We start from the raw sequence: 22,880 nt of genomic DNA, 5'->3' as shown, positions 1-22,880 counted from the left end.
TGTTTCAAAAGTATAAACACAAGACATAAAGGATATGCATGTAACCATGATTTTACTGTGATAAAATCAGTTACTAACCGCATCTGTGTAAAGTTATAGTTAATTTCACAACTTCGTTACCATGATGATGTAATGTCAACAAACCTTAAAACCCTTAAATGACAATTTTAACAATTTTACAGCTCAAATAATACATGAGTTTTAACAGAAGAATTAATTTAATTGCTTTTATAAAACTATAAGCTTCACATTTCTGCCTTTAAACCCTCCAAAAATTGGCCCCATTGACTTCCATTGTAAGTGACTCACTGGAACACACATTTGTGCTTTTTTTAAAGTAGGAGGGATGAGTCAAAAAAAATGTTTTGTGGTAATCAACATTATGCTACAAATGCTGTTGATTGAGCTTAACTTGTATTGAACCCAGAATATTCCTTTAATATCCATTATAATTATTTATGTAAAATAAAATTTTAATTTAAATGTTCTTATTTTTAATTCTTTTTTTATTTAAATATGCTTATTTGACCACTTATTACCTTTTTATGTATTTATTTATTTGATTATTTTCAGTATTAATTTCTGTTAATATCCATTATTGTTATGTAAAAGGAAATTTTAATTGAAATTAATCCCTTTTATTTTTTTTATATTTAAAAATGCTTATTTGACCACTTATTGTTTTTTTTTTATGTATTTATTTATTTGATTACTTTAAGTATTAATTTAAAATGATTTTATTTATTAAAATGTTCTTATTTTTAATTAAATGTAATTGTTTTTATTTTTAAATATGCTTATTTAACCACTTATTAAAAAAGTTTTTATGTATTTATTTACTTATTTGATTACTTTCAATATACATTTTTGTGTTTATATCTATTATAACTAGGTCTGTTGATTTAAAGGGACAGTTCACCCAAAAATGAAAATTCTCTCATCATTTACTCACCCTCATGCCATCCCAGATGTGTATGACTTTCTTTCTTCTGCTGAACACAAATTATGATTTTCAGAAGAATATCTCAGCTCTGTAGGTCCATACAATGTAAGTGAATTGGTGCCAGAATTTTCAAGCTCCCAAATCCACATAAGGCAAAAATAAAAGTACTGCAGACCACTCTGGTGGTTATATCCAGATATTCATAAGTGATTTGATAGGTTTGGGTGAGAAACAGATTAATATGTAAGTCCTTTTTTACTATAAATTATCCTCCCTGCTTAGTCAATTTCCACTTTCACTTTCTCCTTTTACTGTTTTTGGTGATTCATATCTCTTACATATGGACCCCTACTGGGCAGGTAGGAGAATGTATGACAAAAAATGACTTAAATATCTGTTCCTCACTCACACCTGTCATATAGTGTCTGAACACATGGATTTGACCACTGGAGTTGTATGGATTACTTTTATGTTGCCTTTATTTGGATTTTGGAGTTTAAAAATGTTGGCACCCATTCACTTGCATTTTGAGGACCTACAGAGCTGAAAGAGGGGTGAGAACCAGAGGGGCGTAAGTGACATTTCACCAACTTTACGGGAGGGCCAAAACAAAAATTACCATAGTTTGAGCTGATTCGTGTACTGATTTCAATCTTTTATAATAAAAATGTGTACACACATGGATGACAGTATACTTATTGAACACTATTTTAACATTTATTCAGAAAGAAAAAAATCTTGGGCGTATCTGATGACAATATGAACAAAGCATTACATTAATGAGTTTAAAAGAAATAACAATCTATTGTGATAAAATAAAATATCACATAAAAAGTCCTTACATCAAATTAGTGAATGTGATTCATTTTACTAAAATAGTAGTCCCAGCCACTTAATTTGGCCAAATGGGCGATTGAAAAGCCTTTACAGATGCCTTTGTAATAATAAAAAAATATGATATCAAATACCATTAACTGAATGATACTGAAGTAAGGAATTGCATAACTAATTATTATTAACAACTATGATAACCTCTGGTCTCCAGTTTTCCAACTTCAGGCATTTTAAATGCTTGGTCAGACAGTTCATATTTGAACTGAATACCTTTTGGATCCTCTTTTGTGTAGCGCAGGCACGATTTCCTGCCAACGAACTGTTTCTCCCTCTGCATCTTTGGTTTTGTTTCGGACCATGTGTGATGAAAAGGACTTGAAATCCAGAGAGTCACTGTGACTAAGCTCAATCACCTTGTATGGCATGGTCTTCCTCAGCCCATCTGGACTGTACACAGGCACATTCTTTCTGGCTGTCTAGCTGCATTGACACTGTCGCATTCCATCTGGCTGTGTCCAGACTCCATGAATTTGTGGTCAGTAATGGAAATTGGCACATTTTTTACTGCATGGAGGCACATGGCATTAAAACCAGCATTTCTGTTCTGACCTCCGCATGTGTCAGAATACAGCACCACATGCTCAGTGTCTGAAAGAGAGGACAGACACTTGAACATGCATGTGCTGATCTCTGACGAGTCACGGGCCCCTTCACCTTCATGCCACCTGTAGCAGTTTGCCCCTTTGCTGCCTAATTCAGACTGTCAGATTGTAGGTGCTCAACTTCCTTCACTAATAGAGACTGCTCACATTACTTCATGGAGTGGTCAGCACTTGTTCAAGATCAAAAGTGACTGCTTTGAATGAGGACTGTTCTTGTGCACGTCTCTTATCATGTTCTTTATGTTCACGGGCCTGTGTCTTTCTGTTTTGGTGGGCATTGTATTGTTCTTCATTGATTTGTTTGTCATTGGCATTTAAATGCTTGTAACACTCACAATACTTGCATGCATCTTTTGTGGGTTGGTGAAAGCCTAAATTGAACTCTGTATTGAATATAAGCCTGTAGAAACTCAGGATTCAGTTTCCATTCATTGTTGCATTTCTTTACTGCTTTACTGTGTCTTTCCTGCAGTAGTGTGATTCAACTGTGGGGAAAGACTTATTGGGATCACTGATCTTCTGGGATTTTGTTTTGTTGAATTCTGGATATTTTCATTTTCTCCATCATCATCCAGCTCTTTGTCACGAAATAAGCTTAATAATACATCTTAAGCAGTTAAAAACTGTTTTCTTCTCATGGTTGACTTACCTGGCTTACATGTGTTGTCGGCCATTTTAACACATGTGCTATCCACAGGCTTTACCCACAATACATTGCTCAATGCCAAAAGGGCGTAAGTGCAATTATGCCCTTTTGGCACCAACTGGCTTAGTATGTTCAGTGTTAAGTCTTTTGGTTTCTAATGAATAACTCCAAAATGATTAAGAATTCACTTGTGTCCTTTTGGCAGTAGAAAGAGCTCATCAAAAGCTTTCATTTGATATATATATCTCCATTTCACCCAAAATGTCACTTACACCCCTCTGGTACTCACCCCTTCTTCTAAAAATCTTAATTTGTGTTCGGCAGAAGAAAGAAAGTCATACCATGGGATGCCGTGAATGTGAGTAAATCATGAAAGAATTAAACATTTTGGGTGAACTATTCCTTTAACACGTTAATTCAGTGCAGTTCATTATATAAAAATGAACACGTAAAAAAGTACGCAATTAATTCCCCACATGTGTATGTAAATTCTGTGATAAATATAAAGATTTTCCTACCATATGAGCAAGTACATCTGTTTTTATGTGCCGCGTCATTAGGTGGCAGTGTGCCTCAACAAACCTCACAAGCAGTGCAGCTGCAGAATGAGAATCACTTGTTATTGCATTTATTGTAGTTTTTATAATACTTTCTGTATTGAAACTCATTTAAAATGTTTACATTTTTTATGAAGTTATTTTGAATTTTTAATGACATATTTACATTTATTTTTGTATATATTATTTGTGTTTTTATATATATATATATATTTATTTTATATTGTTATATATTTATTATATATCAAATAGTATGTAAATATATATTTTATATACTTATCACAAAAAACCCATACCATATTATATAAACATAAAACATTTTTATTGCATACATTTCTTATTATTTTTTATTTTAATATGCTTATTTGAATGCTAATTAAAAAGTATGTTTTTCATATTTATTGTTTGCAATCTGTTGTCAGACTGATATGTGATCTCATATGTCTTGTGTGTAGAGTATCGTGAAAGACTTTGCCGCCCGCTGTGGAGAAATCCTGAAAGAGGCCATGAAATGGGCACCATCGGTCACCAAATCTCACCTACAGGTGTGTATTGTGCTTCATCTGGCTAACGTCCTCTGCAGTCCCCTTTGTCTTGTAGATGTGATTGATATTCACGTCTTGTATTTTCTGCAGGAATACCTGAATAAACATCAGAACTGGGTGTCAGGTCTGTCCCAGCACACAGGTCTGGCTATGGCCACAGAGAGCATCTTACACTTTGCTGGATATAATCGTCAGAGCACCAGTCTGGGTGTAAGATCACAAACACTCATATTGTGCTCATTAAACTCTCTGTGAAATTGTGTGTTAAAGTAGTATTTTTAATATTTATTTGACTGATAGGTCTAAAATAACCCAGAATATTTCTTTCATTGCATCCGCTGTCTTTCATACTATGTGGGGGTCCAAACCATATGTTTTCTATTTTATTTTAGACCACTCAGCTCACAGAGAGACCCACCTGTGTGAAGAAAGACTACTCCAACTTCATGGCCTCCCTCAACCTGAGAAACCGCTATACTGGAGAGGTACAGTCAGTTTGTTCTGTCTTAAATCTAAATAATAAAGCAAAAGCTGTTGGATGTTTTAAGAAAGTAGCGAGTAATAACTCCTCGCATGTCACGTGCAGGTGGCAGGCATGATTCATTTCTCAGAGGCCACACGAAGCACGTCAGACCTGAATAAACTGATGATTCGACAGATGAATGAAGCTCTGGATGGAGGACAGCCCGAAGCCTTCACTGAAGCCATGTTTAAATTAGCAGCACTGCTGATCAGCTCCAAAGGCACGTGACTACATTACAAATATACAAACATTGCATCATCACATGTTGTAGTGCAAATAATACATAAATTGGTTAGATTTTAAATCACAAAGATGAATCTTCAAATGTATGTGGAGTATCCTTTTATTTTTAAAGACAACATGAAACATCATTCACAACTTAGATTCCAAAATGTTGGGTGGGACTTGAGTGGATCCATCAAGATTTGATTGGACCTTGACAAGTAGGCTATGATTTTATTGGTTCATATTATTTTTCCCTGCCCGCGTGTTCTTGGTTGCATCATTAGAGCAGAAAAGTCATTTCAAAGGGAGAGAAAACGGTAACATTTATTACAGGTATATTCTGGGTAGGAATATAAACGTACAACCATACACATTTCAATCGAGTTTAACTTGTATTTAGCCCAGAATATTTCTTCAAGAACATAAACAGTGTCAAAAAATGTTGGTTTTTGTCTTGTGTTGTGCAGAGTGCGACCCTCAGCTCCTACATCACCTGTGCTGGTCCCCGTTAAAGATGTTTACAGAGAATGGTATGGAAACCGCTATAGCCTGCTGGGAGTGGCTCCTGGCTGCCAGGACTGGCATCGAAGTTCCGGTGAGACATAGGTGTAGAGATGCGTCTGCATGTTTACTGTCCCTTTCACCTGTGTTTTTATTGCAAAAGATTACTGCTCCACATTATGTGCATATGTTAGCTATGCAGGATTTACTAAATACCTTTCAACCAGTTTTTCATCTTTTCTTGGGTCAGTTCATGCGGGAGATGGCGGGTGCGTGGTTGATGACCGTCGAGCTGAAGATGGGGTTGTTCTCAGATGCTCAGGTGGAGGCTGACCCTCTCGCGGCCTCAGAGGAGAGCCAGCCCATCCCCTGCCCACCCGACGTCTCACCCCACTACATCTGGATAGAGGTTACTGCCTGTTACCTTCTTTATCCACCGAAGCTAATGGGCATTTTCGGAGCTGTCCTGTCATGAGATGACAATGGAGCTAATAGCTCACACACTCCTTATGAGAAAAGCTCACCCTTCATATAAATTAGGAACATGCACTAATTTGTTGTGACAAACTTGGTTTGGCCACCAAAAGGATGGAAAAGTTATTGCATTAAGTACTGAATTTTATTGCAGCAATAGAAATATTTTATTTGCATATTAATCTTATTGAAATGTTTTATATGAATATTTGGGTAATAATAGTTAAAATAATAAATATAAATTATTGGATGCTATTGCATAGAGACCCACTCGTTGGCATTTATCTGTAGACCTGATTAAAGAACAGTACAATAGTGCAGAAAGGTGGGAATATCGGTAAAAAAAAATATTAGTCAAACCGATTATTGGTCTACTTCTAGTTTCATACTTGTTCCTTGTATGTTCATCTTAAAAATTAAATTAAATGCAAAATGATGCAAGTTAAAAATGATAAAAGCAGAAAAGTAGAAAAAAATATTGGTCAAACCGATTATTGGTCTACCTCTAGTTTAAGCTCGTATTTTGTAAGTACGTCTTACAAATTAGGAAACATGCACTAATTTGTGTAATCAAAGGACAAATAAATTTTACTGATTTTTTTTTTTTTTTTTTTTTTCAAAATACTAACTAATGATTAGAGTACAACAATAGAAACATTTTATATGAATCTTTTTTTTTTCTCCCCAATTTGGAATGCCCAATTCACAATGCGCTTTTAAGTCCTCGTGGTGGCGAAGTGACTCGCCTCAGTCCGGGTGGCGGAGGACGAATCTCAGTTGCCTCCGCGTCTGAGACCGTCAATCCGTGCATCTTATCACGTGGCTTGTTGAGCGCGTTACCGTAGAGATGCAGCGTGTGTGGAGGCTTCACGCTATTCTCCACGGCATCCACGCACAACTCACCGCGTGCCCCACCGAGAGCGAGAACCACATTATAGCGACCACGAGGAGGTTACCCCAACGTGACTGTACCCACCCTAGCAACTGGGCTAATTTGGTTGCTTAGGAGACCTGGCTGGAGTCACTCAGCACACCCTGGGATTCAAACTCACGACTCCAGGGGTGATAGTCAGCGTCTTTACTCGCTGAGCTCCCCAGGCCCCATCTGCATATTAATCTTAATGAAATGTTTTATATGAGCATTTGGATAATAATAATCATAGTTGTTATGTTTGTTTATAACTATTGGATGCTATTGTATTGAGACTCACTAGCTGGCGTTTATCGGTAGACCTGATATTAAAGAACAGTACAGTAGTGTAGAAAAATGGGAATATCTGTAAAAAAAAAAAAACATATTGGTCAAACCGATTATCGGTCTGCCTTTAGTTTCATACTTGCTCCTTGAAATTTCATCCTAAAAATGAATTTAAAAGCAAAATGAAGCAGCTTAAAAATGAAAAGAGCAGAAAAGTTGGAATATCTGTAAAAAAAAAACCCCAAAAATATCGGTGAAACCGATTGTTGGTCAACCTCTAGTTTTATACTCATACTTTGTACATCTCACGAATTAGGAAACATGCATTCATTTGTTGTGATTAATATGGTGTGCTCACCAAAAGGACAAAGTAATTGTCTGCATTTTTTAATTTGTTTAAAATTCACACAGTTCCTGGTGCAGCGCTTTGAGATCGCAAAGTACTCCAGTGCTGATCAGGTGGAGATATTTGGCAGTCTCCTGCAGAGGTCCCTCTCTCTCAATGTTGGCGGTCCAAAGAGCAGCTTCAACCGCCACGTAGCGGCCATCGGACCTCGTTTCAGGTTAGCGAGAAACCAGCGACACAACAACACAATGTTTAAACTATACTCTTTGTGGTCAAGCCCATAAAAAGCACAGAAATGTATCTTGTAATATGATTTCATGACATTTCTGTGCAATCAGGTTGTTGACGCTCGGACTTTCCCTTCTGCACTCGGACGTTGTGACCAACGCCACCATCCGTAATGTCCTGCGTGAAAAGATCTACTCCACCGCCTTTGATTATTTCAGGTACCAGAGAGAAAGTTAAACATTCTAAATTTTTAATCGTTAATTTTTTAATCACAAATGACTGAAAAAGTCATGGAAGTGAATCGGTCCAAAGGTTTGAATGCTGCTTTTATGAGGTTTATTTGGCTCTCTTTGTCCTTAAACTGAATTGATCCTTATTATTGTTTTCTTTTGCTTTTCAGTGTCGCATCTAAATTCCCCACCCAGGGCGACAAACGTCTTCGCGAGGACATCAGCATCATGATCAAGTTTTACGCCAACATTCTCTCGGATAAGAAGTACCTAGCGGCTAGTCAACTTGTGCCACCCGGTGAGCTTGGCGCCAATCCCCCTCAAAGCTCTCTATCTGCCGGGATTTTCGGATCGCTTATCGTTTCCAGCACATCTCCGATATCGATGTTAAGTAAGCCTCCCGTGCTACAACTGTGCAACAACAGTACAGCAGGAGCATGTAAATGCGGTTTGAATTTGCACACTGCAAAAACTATTTTCTTAGTCAGTCTCCAGCTAAGATGTTTGTCCTCAGATTAAGAGAAATTTACTTGAGATGCAAGATATTAAAGGGATAGGTCACCCAAAAATGTACTGGCCCTCAAGTTGTTCCAAACCTATATGACTTTCTTTCTTCAGTGGAGAACAAAAGATAACATTAGGCAGAAAGATAACCTCAATCACCATTCACTTTCATGAATTTCATTTCATGTTTTTTCCTTATAATGAAAGTGAATGGTGACTGAAGCTGTCATTCCATATTTCACCTTTTCTCTAACATTTCCTTTTGTTCCACGGAAGACAGTGTGGAACGACATGAGGGTGAGTAAATGGGTGAATTTTCAGTTTTGGGTAAATTATCTCTTTAAGACTTGTTTTCAGAGACTATATATCTGGAATTAAGTTCAATAATTATTTTTATTACCACACTGTCATATTGTTTTTCTTGCTTTAAGCTACGTCTGTTTTTAATCTGTTTAAATCAAACAAACGTTTTATTTTTAAAATAAGAAAAACAATTTGCAAATGGGGTAAAAAATTTAGCTTTTCAAGTAAATATCTTATTTTAAGGATGTTTAGATTTTTTTTCTGGAAAACACAACAAAAATACTGATTAAGAAAATGATTTTCTGCTGTGCGTCCCTGCAAATTTAAAACCAGTACTAAAAATACACGACAACCACTCTTGCCACCATATTTATCAATTTGTCTATGAGCGCAAATTGAGAAATGGCTCCTTCCCGTCTCCCCTTTTTCCCCTGTACCGCCACCACCCTCCTCTAGTCCATTTTAGAAAACATTATCTCATCCGAACATAACTCTCTCATGTAAAATGCATGATCATTTCAATATCAGAGAACTAACTGACGCTTCATTCGTCCCTCAGAATCCCTCCATCGTGTGATATGCAATATCATCAGACAGCACTTCAAATCAGCTGCTTCACTTCATGTTTACTCTTCTAATGTATCATTTTTAAGCCTTCAGTGGCTCGTATACTGTGTGTTAATAACTCATTAAAGCAAATGGGAAAGGAGAAAAAGTGCTGGAATAATGGAGCAAAGTTAAAATAAGATTTGGAAATGGAAAGACTGATAGAAATGGGTTAGCTGGAGAAAACTAATTTACATTCCACATAATGGGTGAATCTCACGAAACCTGTCAAGAACATGTCCAGGTCACATTTCACCCCAAAATCTAAACAAAAGTACAACTAATTATATTTTGCATTAGAAAAAAAAAGCCTATTTTTGGAACCATTAAGGACAGATGTTTTGCATTATAACATTATTTTCAGACAGTTAAGCACATTTCTGCCCAATTCTTATTATCGGAAAGAAAAAAAATCATTCTCATTATCATAATGAGAAAACAGTGATATATTAAACAGATTGAAAAGTATTTAGCATTTTGCTAGTTGTAGGAAAGAGCAATAATTTTAACGCTTTTTGGCTGCAGTTATCCTTCTTCAAAAATTCTGCTCATTTATTAATAAACGTTTACTCTAAACTTTTGAGATTTTTTATTTTTATTTTTATGATTTTCTCCCCAATTTGGATTGCCCAATTCCCAATGCGCTCTAAGTCCTCGTGGTGGCGTAGTGACTCGCCTCAATCCGGGTGGCGGAGGACGAATCTCATTTGCCTCCGCGTCTGAGACCGTCAATCTGCGCATCTGATCACATGGCTTGTTGAGCGCGTTACCACGGAGACATAGCACATGTGGAGGCTTCACGCTACTCTCCGCGGCATCCACGCTCAACTCACCACACGCCCCACCGAGAGCGAGAACCACGTTATAGTGACCACGAGGAGGTTACCCCATGTGACTCTACCCTCCCTAGCAACCGGGCCAATTTGGTTGCTTAGGAGACCTGGCTGGAGTCACTCAGCACGCCCTGGATTCGAACTCGCAACTCCAGGAGTGGTAGTCAGTGTCAATACTCGCTGAGCTTCCCAGGCCCCTAAACTTTTGAGATTTTTATGTTTGACATGCCAGCAGTCAATACATTTGTCAATTAAACGCATAACTTAAGTCATATAATTTAAACTGGAAGCACACAAAGACAGTGATATAAAAGACCACAATTTGCTGTGACGTACCAGTAATATTTTGCAATGCCACAACGAATGAATGTCCCTTTATCTTACTGCTTAAAATGAGTTGGATGCCATAAATGTAATATATGCATACATACATACATATGTGTATATAATATATATATATATATACACACACACAGTATATATATACTGTATATAATGCATGTATGTAATCTGATCAAATGTAAGCAAATTAGTGACATTGATGATGTTTACTTTGCACAGACGGTCAGATTTTCTTGCTTCTATTGAAACACACACAATGCTCTAAAAATATGGATCATCAGGTTACAAACAAGCTCAAAATTAAAACATCTGGATGCATTACTATACTGAGAATCGGAAACAAAAAGTGCTTTGTTATGAAAATAACAGAAATAATGCAGAAATTTCAATGGCCTTAAAAATACACTTAAAGGCTTATACATTCATATTTTTTCTTTTGATTTTGGGGTAAAAACCAACACGGACATGTTCTTTTTGAGATTCACCCTAATAGTGTCTATGTTAGGTAATGGAGAGTAGTCCCCCAAAACTTACTTCGCTTGACTATGTATCTTCTCACAGACAACCAGGACCCATCGCTGAACAGTTTGTCGGTGATGAACGCTGCCGACCCCAGAAGCAACGTGGACATGGCGGTGGGCTCGCGCCAGCAGAGTGCTCAGGGTTGGATCAACACCGTTCCTCTGTCCAGTGGCATGTCCACCACATCCAAGAAATCAGGTATCGCTCAAACACACACCAGCTCTCCAGGCCTGCAGACTCTTCCTGAGTCGATTTAATTGTATAATCGTATTAGTCGATGTGCTTATGCAATGATCTTCCTGCTGGCTAGTACTCTTGATTGTTACAGTTTATGGTTGCCAAACAACATGTCAACTTGCCACATTAATATAGAGTGAATATACAATATTAAGTGTGTATGAATTACTTTAATATTAATATTTTGTGAGTGATCACAGAAGTGTGAATGTCTGTCATTACACAACGGTTTCCAACCAGAAGATTAACCAAAACTATAATACTATCAACTACTATCTCTTGGCTCACAGATGTATGGCAGATTTCCAGCTCGGTTCATGCAAAGCCCAGAAAGACTCTTATAGACTTTTCTTGTTGTCTTTCATTATAGGCATGTCTAAAAAGAGCAACCGAGGAACCCAGTTACACAAGTACTACATGAAACGCAGGACGCTACTGTTGGCTTTACTGGTAGGTTAACTTTTTCTGCATCCTCGTTTCTTCCTCAGTCCCTAGTAAACCAAAAAACCCTGAGTTGCTTTCTTTACAGGCTAGTGAGATTGAGCGACTGACCACGTGGTTCAACCCACTGTCCACGCAGGAGCTGGCCATCGCCACAGAGCAGTCCGTGGAGACCAGCATCTCCAATTGGAGATCCAAATACATCAACCTGAGTGAGAAACAGTGGAAAGATAATGTCAATCTAGCATGGAGTATCGCTCCTTACCTGGCTATGCAACTGCCAGCCAGGTACGCCAACAACACGCCTGTGTCATACACGCTTTTAAAGTTGCTACCTGTAATTTCTGCACCACTGACATCACCAAACAGAATTGTCTTTAGTTGCACAAATGTCTATTTTTGCATACTTGTTTGTATGCACAGAATACTCGGATGACCTGCTACATATACCCAAATATGCAACCAGAACACACTGCGTACTTTTTCCCACAATGCATTACGCCCTACCTGACGTATTATCATCTGTGATCCTATTATTAATGACTCATTATTTGATTGGACTGCCAAAAACAGCTGGTGTGTGGTGAGCGTTCTGGTGCACTATGGCTGCCGTCACATCATCCAGGTGGATGCTGCACACTGGTGGTGGTTGAGGAGAGTCCCTTGTTCACTGTGTAAAGCACTTTGAATTTAGTGTCAGAAAAGCGCTATATAAATGTAACATTCATTCATTCAATCCTTTAAAGTCCAGATACAAGTTCTTTTCTACTGAGTTCTTTTCTACTGAAGACTTGGACTAGAATTACTGTTAATTTTGCTGCTGCATTATCCAATGGACTAGTTAACAATAAGGTTTTTCTTAATAGGCTGTACATTTATATTGAAATAATGTGTAGAGGTTTGTGTTTCCTTATATTTAAGAGTACTCCCAATTAGTATCACAGTGAAGTATAGATATTCTAAACTGATTATGAAAAAAGCAACACTGGTATCGGGATCGGTATCGGCCGATACTGAGATTTCAGGTATTTGAATCGGATGCGAAGAGAAATAGTGGTATGGGTGCATCCCTATGCGTGGCGCTAATTTCGTCCTCATCACAGTCTGCGCGGACTGTCCGCGTGTGGCCCATATTTTCTCAACACGCGGACAGTCCTTGTCTGTGTGAATTGTCAGTGCATGCCGTTGACTGAACCAAAGTGTATCGCAAAGCAGTCGTAGTGCACATGCGGTAAATGCGTTTGTATTACCTCGCGGTCAAAAGAGTATAATTCAAAAGGCAACACGGTCGATCTGATCTGGAATGCAGAAAAACAAATTATACCCTGGCCTTAATTCTTTTACTTAACTACCTGGAAACATTTGCCATTTTTCAGCTAAAGGAAGTGACTTTTTAAATGCAAGCAATGTGTTGCCGTTAGCGTTTGCACGTTAGCTAACCTCAGCCCAACATTTGTAGCTCTAATAACAGTACAGTATATATTCACATAACGTGAGGTGATGGTAAAACAATCAGCTTATATTTGGAAGGTGCTGTCTTCACAGAAGTTTCATTTGTTGCAACGTTCACCGCTAATTACAGTTGTTTTATTTATTTCTTTTTCTCCCAATTTGGAATGCCCATTTCCCAATGTGCTTTTAAGTCCTCATGGTGGTGTAGTGATTCGCATCAGTCCCAGTTGCCTCCTCATCAACCCGTGCATCTTATAACGTGGCTTGTTGAGCGCGTTGCCACGGAGATATAGCGCGTGTGAGCACCGCGGCAACCACGCCCAACTCACCACGCGCCCCACCAAGAACGAACCACATTATAGCGATCACAAGGAGGTTACCCCATGTGACTCTACCTCCCTAGCAACCGGGCCAATTTGGTTGCTTAGGAGACCTGGCTGGAATCACTCACCCTGGGATTCGAACTAGCGAACTAGCGAACCCCAGGGGTGGTAGCCAGCGTCTTTACCACTGAGCTACCCAGGCCCCCAATTACAGTTGTTTTATCAGACCAGCATCGTTGTCAGTTTACCCCGCCCCTTCTGCTATGTAGAGAGAATTGAATAGTGCTATTTGGGATGCAGTTGTAGTCCCACTCCAAACTCACACCACTGGTTGTGCCAGATGTCGACGTATCGAACCGTTAAAACAAACAGAACGGTGTTTTGATAGCACCACAGAGTCACAATGTTTACGCTTTTTTGGGGAAATCAACCTATGAATAGCTTACTTATAGTTGACTCTGCATATTAAAGGTGCTGTAAGTGATTTTAGCGTTCTAAAGCTTTCACATAACTGAGCTGTAGCCACGCCCCCTCATTTGTAAACCCCGCCCTTCAAAGGTTTTGAGACCAAAACCAAGCAAAAGAGCAGCATTGTTTGTTCATGTGGCTGTCTGATTCAACAGTGGCACAATACGCCCTCAACTGACAAACATTATGAATCATAGCCTAGATGATCCGCTTCAAATGAGAACGAGCAAATGATTGACAGGTGAAAAGCATCTATGCCGCGGCCCACGGACACATTTTTGTTTACAAAGTCTACAGCTGTCACAGAGACCGGTGAGATATCTCAGGACACTTATTTCATTAATATCTTAAAGGGAGTAGGAACATTTTTTGCATACATGTCCATGAAAAATCACTTACAGCACCTTTAAGGTGGAATAACATAAAACAATTACACCTATCAGCTTTAACATGGATTTTTATTTCAGAGTTCATGTTTTGATGACAATGTAGTGACCTCTTTTCTCGCTTTATAGGTTTAAAAATGCAGATGCCATTGTGGCTGAAGTGAACCGCCTGGTTCGACTTGACCCTGGTGCTGTTAGTGATGTCCCAGATGCTGTTAAAGTAAGAGCATGCCCACCATTCTGACACAAATGATGAACGCCAAACACAGCAGCTGTATAAACTTTAAAGTGAAATAATTATGCATTTTAATGAATGGCAACACTTACTGTATATGCAAATACAAAAACATGTACATGCAACAATGGGGTCTGTGGTACCATGACACAATTTTATGACGTCAGTCGCATCATATCCTAATACTGTCGAAATTTTCAAAAGTATGAACTTTACATCAGCCAAGTACATACTTTTAGTTGCTGCCATTTACTACCGCCAAATGTTAAAAATCACTCTGACCTGGTATGTTTTGTTTTCCCCCGTAGTTCCTTGTGACGTGGCACACTATTGATGCCGACTCTCCAGAACTGAGCCACATCCTCTGCTGGGCACCTGCGGATCCACCCACTGGACTCTCATACTTCTCCAGCATGTATCCCCCCCATCCACTCACCGCTCAGTATGGAGTAAAAGTACTGCGCTCCTTCCCTCCTGTATGTACCAGCAGGGCGGCGCTACAGTCTCTACTGCCTTTAGACTCCCTTTTTTCTGCATGATTAATTAAAGGGATAGATCACCCAAAAATGAATATTCTGTCATCATTTACTCACCCTCATGTCATTCCAAACCCATATTGAATTCTGTGAAACACCTAAGGATATGTTTGGCGCTGATGTTAGGTTCACTTTCACTGTATGGAAAAAAAGATGCAATAGAAGTGAATGGTGACTAAGACTGCCTAACATCTCCTTTTGCGCACAGCATGAGGGTGAGTAAATGATGACACATAGTCGGTGATTTGTGACTTGTATTTGTTTCTCTTTCAGGATGCAATTTTGTTTTACATTCCTCAGATTGTACAAGCTCTGCGGTATGACAAGGTGAGAGCTGAACTCTGACCTCTCCTGAACTACCTCACCCCTTTTAATGTCAAGCAGTCATTGTAGGTGACTCATGAAGCCTCAGGAGCATGATAGTAATGCTGTCCTGTGGTTTTTGACAGATGGGTTACGTGCGCGAGTACATTCTGTGGGCCGCACAGAAGTCTCAACTCCTCGCTCACCAGTTCATCTGGAACATGAAGACCAACATCTACCTGGATGAAGAGGGACACCAGAAAGACCGTATGTAACAAACTACAAAGGGAGATTCCAAATTCGATATTCATATTAAAAGCCCCTCTGAGATTGAAAATGTAAATAAAAATGTAATTGACTTTCATTGAGAGACTAGCAGAAACAGCCCAGTTTTACATATGCATGTACCCATTGCAGATTTTGAAAGTGCTAAAATTTGACTCTAAATAAATCTTCTTTTCCTGTCAAAATACATTTCCTTCTTTGGAAAGAAAACAAAACAATATGTAACAATATAATGCTTAATAACATTAAAAAACATTACATAAACAACAAAGCCTTCCACAGTATAAAGATAGAAATGCACTCAAATAGCACCAATTTTAGTAACATTAAACATATCCCAAATTCTAAAAGGGAGCTTGACTAATTGAAAGAACTAGTCTCTACATAGATTGCATATTCTTTGCAATGGGCATTAATTCTTAAAAGCTCCATGATATAAATCAGACGGCAGACTGTGACTATCTGCTTTGTTACAGCATACGTGAAGCCGCGTTCATGATTCGCAACAGGGCATCAACACCAGCGTCAAGCGCCGCTTTGAACTCCAAATGAAAAGCGCTTGCAGACAAAAACGTCTTATTCTGCATTTTGGTGATGTTAAGACTTGACGTGCTTCTGCGGTAATTAAAATGTGCCTTACTTAGGAAGAAAAATACTTGATTTCTGTCACAAGTTCCATCTAGGCTTGTTTTGTTCAACAAATAGCGTTAAGAGCTCCTTTCTCCATCACTTCATCACTGACACGGAATAGTTGTTGTGTGTGTGTTTTAGGTGTGTGCGTCGGTGTAATGACTACGGGCGGACACATCACAAATATATATATATATATATATATATATATTTGCCATGGAAAGGTGTGGCAAAACGTCACAGTGTTTACACTTTTCAGGGAATCAGTCTTCGAATGGCTTACTTATAGTTGTCTCTGCATATTAACAAAATGACACACTTTAGCTTTAAATGTGTTTATTGAGTGTCGAGTTTGTCCTGTGCCACAGCGGACATCGGTGAGCTGTTGGAGCAGATGGTTGAAGAGATCACACACTCTCTGTCTGGTCCCGCTAAAGACTTCTACCAGCGCGAGTTTGACTTCTTCAACAAGATCACCAATGTGTCCGCCATTATCAAGTATGTGCACTGTATAAGGAGCAATAGTACATGGAAATATCTGAGTTTTAATTCTCAAGATTATTTTTGTATCTCTTGCATTCCTAGCCACATATATTTACTCTTGTTTTGGTAAACTGTACCATTGACCATGTTTTTTTCCAGGCCTGTTCCTAAAGGAGACGAGAGAAAGAGAGCGTGTTTGAAAGCGCTGTCAGAAATCAAAGTTCAACCAGGTCAGCATTCATTCTCAGTAGTTATTTGTGCTAAATAACTGAACAGATTACTTGGGTATTTGGGTCATTCATCAGAAATCTTTTTAAAAATCCAGTTTAAAGCACATGTGTGAAGTTTGTGTCATACATTTAAAAAAAAAAAACATTTGTAGCATTTTCTACCCAAAAAAATGGATTTAATGACTTTAAAAATATCAAATGGTGTAACCATCAAGTAAAAGGTATTAACCCTCCTATTGTCTTAAAGGCTTAGTTCACCCAAAAATGAAAATTCTCTCATTATTTACTCACCCTCATGCCATCCCAGATGTGTATGACTTTCTTTCATTAGCAGAACACATTTGAAGAAAAACAGAAAAATATCTCAGCTCAGTCGGTCCTTATAATGCAAGTGGATGGTGATCAGACTTTCGAAGCTCCAAAAATCACAGACAGTCAGCATAAACGTCATCCATACGACGCCATACAGTTTAATTAATGTCTTCTAAAGCGATACGATCGCTTTTGGTGCGAAAAAGATCAATATTATATTAACTATAAACCATTGCTTTTTATTGTGGTCCCGAAGTGTATAATGAAAAGGGAAAACATGCTATATTCTGATAATAAATGGAGTAGCATAATTTTGAAAGAATTTTTAAAAATAAAACTTCAAAAACTTGGCAAACATTGTAAAAGGATGTTTCTATTAGCATTTATTTAAATCACTTTTGGCATTTTATAATATCTTAACTATATTACAACAATTTATTCTACTTGGGAGGAAATCAACGGTGTACATTTTAGAGTTAAAATTTGAGTACATGCCTTTTTCACAGATGGGCCAGTCAAAATGGGCCCACTTTGCACAAATCCACTGCAACAAATCCATTCCTTCTCACTAATGTCAGATCATTTGTTGCAGTGTTACAGGGATTAAGGAAGGTGCCGTAACAGATATTTCTGCCATCTAATATTTTAGGATAAAAGTATATTCAATTGGTCTTTTACCATTCTGGGGCACTTAGCCCGATTGTAACCTATCATATAAAATCATGTTAGTAAACTTATTTACTGTTCAAAACAGAAAAAAAATAAATACTCTGTGCGTATCTGTATTTGTGTGTGTGGACAGAGAATGCAAACTGTGGGAAAGATGCAGTACCCGGTGGGGAGGTGGGGGGCTAGAGAACAGAATGTGGCTAGCGGCTAAATGTGAGAAAATGTTAAAGATTTTTAGGTCAAATTTAATAATAGATATACAAAAAGCTATTTTAAGCTTTATAACATCCAGAAAGTCAGGTGAAAGGTCACAACTCGTTCTTCCCATACGGGTCAAAATTGACCCGTTTAGACAACGGAAGGAACAAGTAGTTTTTTTTATTTTTATTTTTATAGATTTTCTCCCCTTTTTCTCCCCAATAATTTGGAATGCCCAATTCCCAAGGCGCTCTAAGTCCTCGTGGTGGCGTAGTGACTCGCCTCAATCTGGGTAGGGAGTCTGAGACTGTCAATCCGCGCATCTTATCACGTGACTTGTTGAGCGTGTTACCACGGAGACGCAGCGCATGTGGAGGCTTCACCCTATTCTCCACAGCATCCATGCACAACTCACCACGCGCCCCACCGAGAGTGAACCACATTATAGCGACCACGAGGAGGTTACCCCATGTGACTCTACCCTCCCTAGCAACCGGGCCAATTTGGTAGTTTAGGTGACCTACCTGGATTCACGCAGCACGCCCTGGATTCAAACTCACGACTCCAGGGGTGATAGTCAGCGTCTTTACTTGCTGATCTACCCAGGCCCCCGAACAAGTAGTTTTTAATTATTTCTCTCAAACAGTTATACAAAAATAAATGTTCTTTTTTATTTTGTTATTTTCGATGGTCTTGACAAAGTCCCAATGTTTGGTTCTAGTACCAAAAACTATGCAGTATTTATTTATAATGTATTCTTTACCTGTCCCGAGTCAAAAATGACCCTAAGACGATAGGAGGGTTAAATAACTTTCTTTGCACCTTCAGTACTTAAATATAATGAGTGTACACAACTTAATTATTAATTTCAAAAAAGTTTACAAGTGTTTGAGTCATGAAGGTTTCTCAGGGTTTTTCCATTTGACCTGAACAAAATGTGCCTTTTCAAGAAATGTCAAAATATCTGACGTTTATTTACAAATGCATCCCAAATCCCAAACTACTTACTCCAATATTTTTTCAAAATTTTCAAGCTTTTTATTGAGACTTTTATTTTAATTCACTGTATCCAGACAGTTATACCACTTAGACATTTTTTACTTTATTCCCCAGAAAAAAAATATAAAAAATTACTTACTCAGAAATTGAGTATATGTATTTTTGTATTGTATTTTTAATGTGTTTTTGAATCGATCCAGACAACAAAAATGAGCGTCACGTCGTTGACTCGTTTGTGTGGTTTCTATATTCTGTTTTATGACCTTTCAACTTTGTAATCAGGATGCTATTTGCCGAGCAACCCTGAAGCAATCGTTCTCGACATCGACTACAAGTCGGGAACTCCTATGCAGAGGTATCGCAAACATTACAGCGCACCATAAACTCACGTGATATCTGTAATCACGATGCCATTTTCAAGATTGATTAATGGGATTTATTGAGTTAGGGTGTCATTAAGCTGCTTGTTTTCACAGTGCCGCTAAAGCTCCTTATCTGGCAAAATTCAAAGTCAAGAGGTGTGGAGTGAGTGAGCTGGAGAAAGAGGGTGAGTGAGGGACGATCTTCCCTTCATTCCCTTCCCAAGAACTTACACTGATATAATTGGTTCCCATTTTGGAAAGATGTGTGAGTACAGTTTTAATACTGCTTTAAACTGTCTTTCTGCCGTGTCCAGGCCTACGCTGCCCCTCTGACTCTCAAGAAGAAGCTGATGAGAATTCTGATGCACCTCAAAAGGTCTGCTGGCAGGCGGCCATCTTTAAAGTAGGCGATGACTGCAGACAGGTGTGTATACCCTGAAACATCATCACTTAAAGCAGGGGTGTCAAACATACGGCCTGCAGTCATCTCCGAAAAAATAAATAAGTAATGTTTGAAAATATTCATGCTGATTCATGCCTGTAACTTGTGTAAGATGTATTCGTACTATTATTTTATTAGCAACAGCCGAACAGATAAACATTTAAATTTGTGGTGTTGCATGTAGATATGTTATAGCTTGCATGACCAGTGGAATTTCTTTTAATTACACGGGACATTTAGAGCTCACAGTGTCACACGTGTCAGTGAACACTACACATGTCTGAGGGTGACACAAGTTCCATGGCCACACATTCCCACAGTGAAGTTTCTCTCACAGAAATAATGACAACATGGACAGGTCCAAGGATAAATATTAGATGTAATAACTGTTGCATTGTTTCCGTCCCATTGAACTATTATTCATTTTAAGCAGGTTTCAGTTCCTTGGTTTATTGAGGCTAAAGCTCCAGCCAAAGAGTGAGCGGTTCTTTCTTTTTCTTGTAAATATTATTGCTTGATTCCCTTCAACTAATTGAGTGTGTATTTGTGATGTAACCTCTGGTTAATGAAATTAGTAAATTCTGTTTTTTTTCCTTTTGTTCAGAGTAAAATTAGCACCCACCAAATATGGATATTTTATGCGCAGTGGTGGGTTATTTCTGTGGCAGGCGATTTATACAAATCTTGGAGTGACGTGACAAGAAATGCTCAGACACAAAGACGCGTGTTTGAAGAAACACACTTGATTATATTTTGAAGAACAGACGAAAGAAAAGCGTTTGATGCGTGTGTCTGATTCACTGTGTCTTTAGAGACTTGCTGTTTCTGCTGTTTCAGTCATCTGAAAATAGTTTGCAACTGCAAGAACAGTGTCATCCATGACAACGCTGCAAATTGTTTCAGACCATCTCAGGAGGTGCTCTAAGTTTAGTTCGCTTGATTTCCACGGAGCAGTTCGCGTTTACACGCATTGTGAATGCAACATTGCTTAATTCCAAACATCTGTGGCTGAATACATAACCATACAAAGCAAATGACATGCAGCGACATTAATGAATTGTCATGTGTGTCATCATAATTCACTACAGCTTCAGAAGTGGTGTTTTATGTACCTTTATTAATAACCAAAGGAGCTGGTAAAAAAACATCAAAGTGGCTGGTGAAATTGGGCATTTACAGCCACTGTGGCTGGTGGGCAAAAAATCTTTTTACCCCAGTGTTAGCTATTAAAACAGCATCTTTCTATTTCCCTGTGCTCCACCACTGAACTACCAGCATCACTAAAGAAATTATATTTTACCCAAGTTATAAGATTGCAGTCTGAATTTAATGTGGTGACATAAAGTGTGCACCGTGAAATAACACCAGAACAGTGCGCCTTTCTATTGCGTTGTGTGCGCTGGCTGTACTCAACAACAAACACGGTGACTGGTTTAGTCCGATTCATGAATAAATGACTCTTATGAGCCGGTACTTTTAAAACAGTGATTCACCAGCTCACGAGTTCTCGTTTTGAACAGTTTGACGAATCCTTCAGTGAATGAACTTACTGAGGGACTGAATATGTGATTTTCTGCAAGTCGCTCTCAGTCATGTCAAAATGTTGATAAAATATGATAACATTTTGTTAAAGATAATGAACAATTTTAAAAGTTATTTAAACAAAGAATATATATATATATATAGTCAGCGGATGCTGAGGCGCATAGTGCGCAGAGGTCGCCAACTTTCTGCAGAGTCAATTGCTACAGACCTCCAAAGTTCATGTGGCCTTCAGATTAGCTCAAGAACAGTGTGTAGAGAGCTTCATGGAATGGGTTTCCATGGCCGAGCAGCTGCATCCAAGCCATACATCACCAAGTGCAATGCAAAGCGTCGGATGCAGTGGTGTAAAGCACGCCGCCACTGGACTCTAGAGCAGTGGAGACGCGTTCTCTGAAGTGACGAATCACGCTTCTCCATCTGGCGATCTGATGGACGAGTCTGGGTTTGGCGGTTGCCAGGAGAACGGTACTTGTCTGACTGCATTGTGCCAACTGTGAAGTTTGGTGGAGGGGGGATTATGGTGTGGGGTTGTTTTTCAGGAGCTGGGCTTGGCCCCTTAGTTCCAGTGAAAGGAACTCTGAATGCTTCAGCATACCAAGAGATTTTGGACAATTCCATGCTCCCAACTTTGTGGGAACAGTTTGGGGATGGCCCCTTCCTGTTCCAACACTGACTGCGCACCAGTGAACAAAGCAAGGTCCATAAAGACAAGGATGAGTGAGTTTGGTGTGGAAGAACTTGACTGGCCTGCACAGAGTTCTGACCTCAACCCGATAGAGCACCTTTGGGATGAATTAGAGCGAAGACTGCGAGCCAGGCCTTCTCGTCCAACATCAGTGTCTGACCTCACAAATGCGCTTCTGGAAGAATGGTCAAAAATTCCCATAAACACACTCCTAAACCTTGTGGAAAGCCTTCCCAGAAGAGTTGAAGCTGTTATAGCTGCAAAGGGTGGGCCGACGTCATATTAAACCCTATGGATTAAGAATGGGATGTCACTTAAGTTCATATGCGTCTAAAGGCAGATGAGCGAATACTTTTGGCAATATAGTGTATATATGGGTCCAATCAGGCATGCGACCCAAAATGAGTTTGATACCCCTGACTTAAAGGAATATTCACGGTTATATATTGTACAAATTAAACAAATAGTTCACCTGCAAACGAAAATTCTGTCTTTATTTACTAGTTTCTTCAGTGGAATAAAAATAAAAATATTGAATGTGGGCTGGAGCTATCGAGCTCCAAAAATGGCACAAAAAATACCCTAAAAGTAGTACATACATCTTGTGCGTTACATTCCAAGTCTTCAGAAGTTGTAC

The 22,880-nt window shown here is 38.7% G+C and overlaps 1 protein-coding gene across 5 annotated transcripts in view; it reads left to right on the top strand.

Moving 5' to 3' along the window:
• LOC127432305 (phosphatidylinositol 4-kinase alpha-like) overlaps nt 1-22,880 on the top strand; it is a 50,308-nt gene that overhangs the window by 18,664 nt on the left and 8,764 nt on the right. For 3 of the 5 annotated variants that reach the window (XM_051683196.1, XM_051683195.1, XM_051683199.1), the window contains exons 28-48: nt 4,098-4,187; nt 4,278-4,397; nt 4,580-4,672; nt 4,774-4,930; nt 5,403-5,530; nt 5,687-5,845; nt 7,520-7,671; nt 7,793-7,900; nt 8,083-8,303; nt 11,062-11,220; nt 11,630-11,709; nt 11,789-11,988; nt 14,459-14,549; nt 14,873-15,040; nt 15,374-15,427; nt 15,550-15,670; nt 16,687-16,816; nt 16,961-17,031; nt 19,492-19,564; nt 19,686-19,756; nt 19,886-19,995. In XM_051683196.1, coding sequence (XP_051539156.1) covers nt 4,098-4,187; nt 4,278-4,397; nt 4,580-4,672; nt 4,774-4,930; nt 5,403-5,530; nt 5,687-5,845; nt 7,520-7,671; nt 7,793-7,900; nt 8,083-8,303; nt 11,062-11,220; nt 11,630-11,709; nt 11,789-11,988; nt 14,459-14,549; nt 14,873-15,040; nt 15,374-15,427; nt 15,550-15,670; nt 16,687-16,816; nt 16,961-17,031; nt 19,492-19,564; nt 19,686-19,756; nt 19,886-19,995 — 2,556 coding nt within the window. The remainder of the gene's footprint in view (nt 1-4,097; nt 4,188-4,277; nt 4,398-4,579; nt 4,673-4,773; nt 4,931-5,402; nt 5,531-5,686; nt 5,846-7,519; nt 7,672-7,792; nt 7,901-8,082; nt 8,304-11,061; nt 11,221-11,629; nt 11,710-11,788; nt 11,989-14,458; nt 14,550-14,872; nt 15,041-15,373; nt 15,428-15,549; nt 15,671-16,686; nt 16,817-16,960; nt 17,032-19,491; nt 19,565-19,685; nt 19,757-19,885; nt 19,996-22,880) is intronic. The other 2 variants (XM_051683198.1, XM_051683197.1) reach the window with 1 other exon arrangement.

The sequence above is a fragment of the Myxocyprinus asiaticus genome, chromosome 42, assembly GCF_019703515.2.
Source record: "Myxocyprinus asiaticus isolate MX2 ecotype Aquarium Trade chromosome 42, UBuf_Myxa_2, whole genome shotgun sequence".
In the NCBI taxonomy this organism is placed as follows: Eukaryota; Metazoa; Chordata; class Actinopteri; order Cypriniformes; family Catostomidae; genus Myxocyprinus; species Myxocyprinus asiaticus.
The sequence above is the reverse complement of the archived record's forward strand: the minus strand, read 5'-3'. Positions and strand labels throughout refer to the sequence as shown.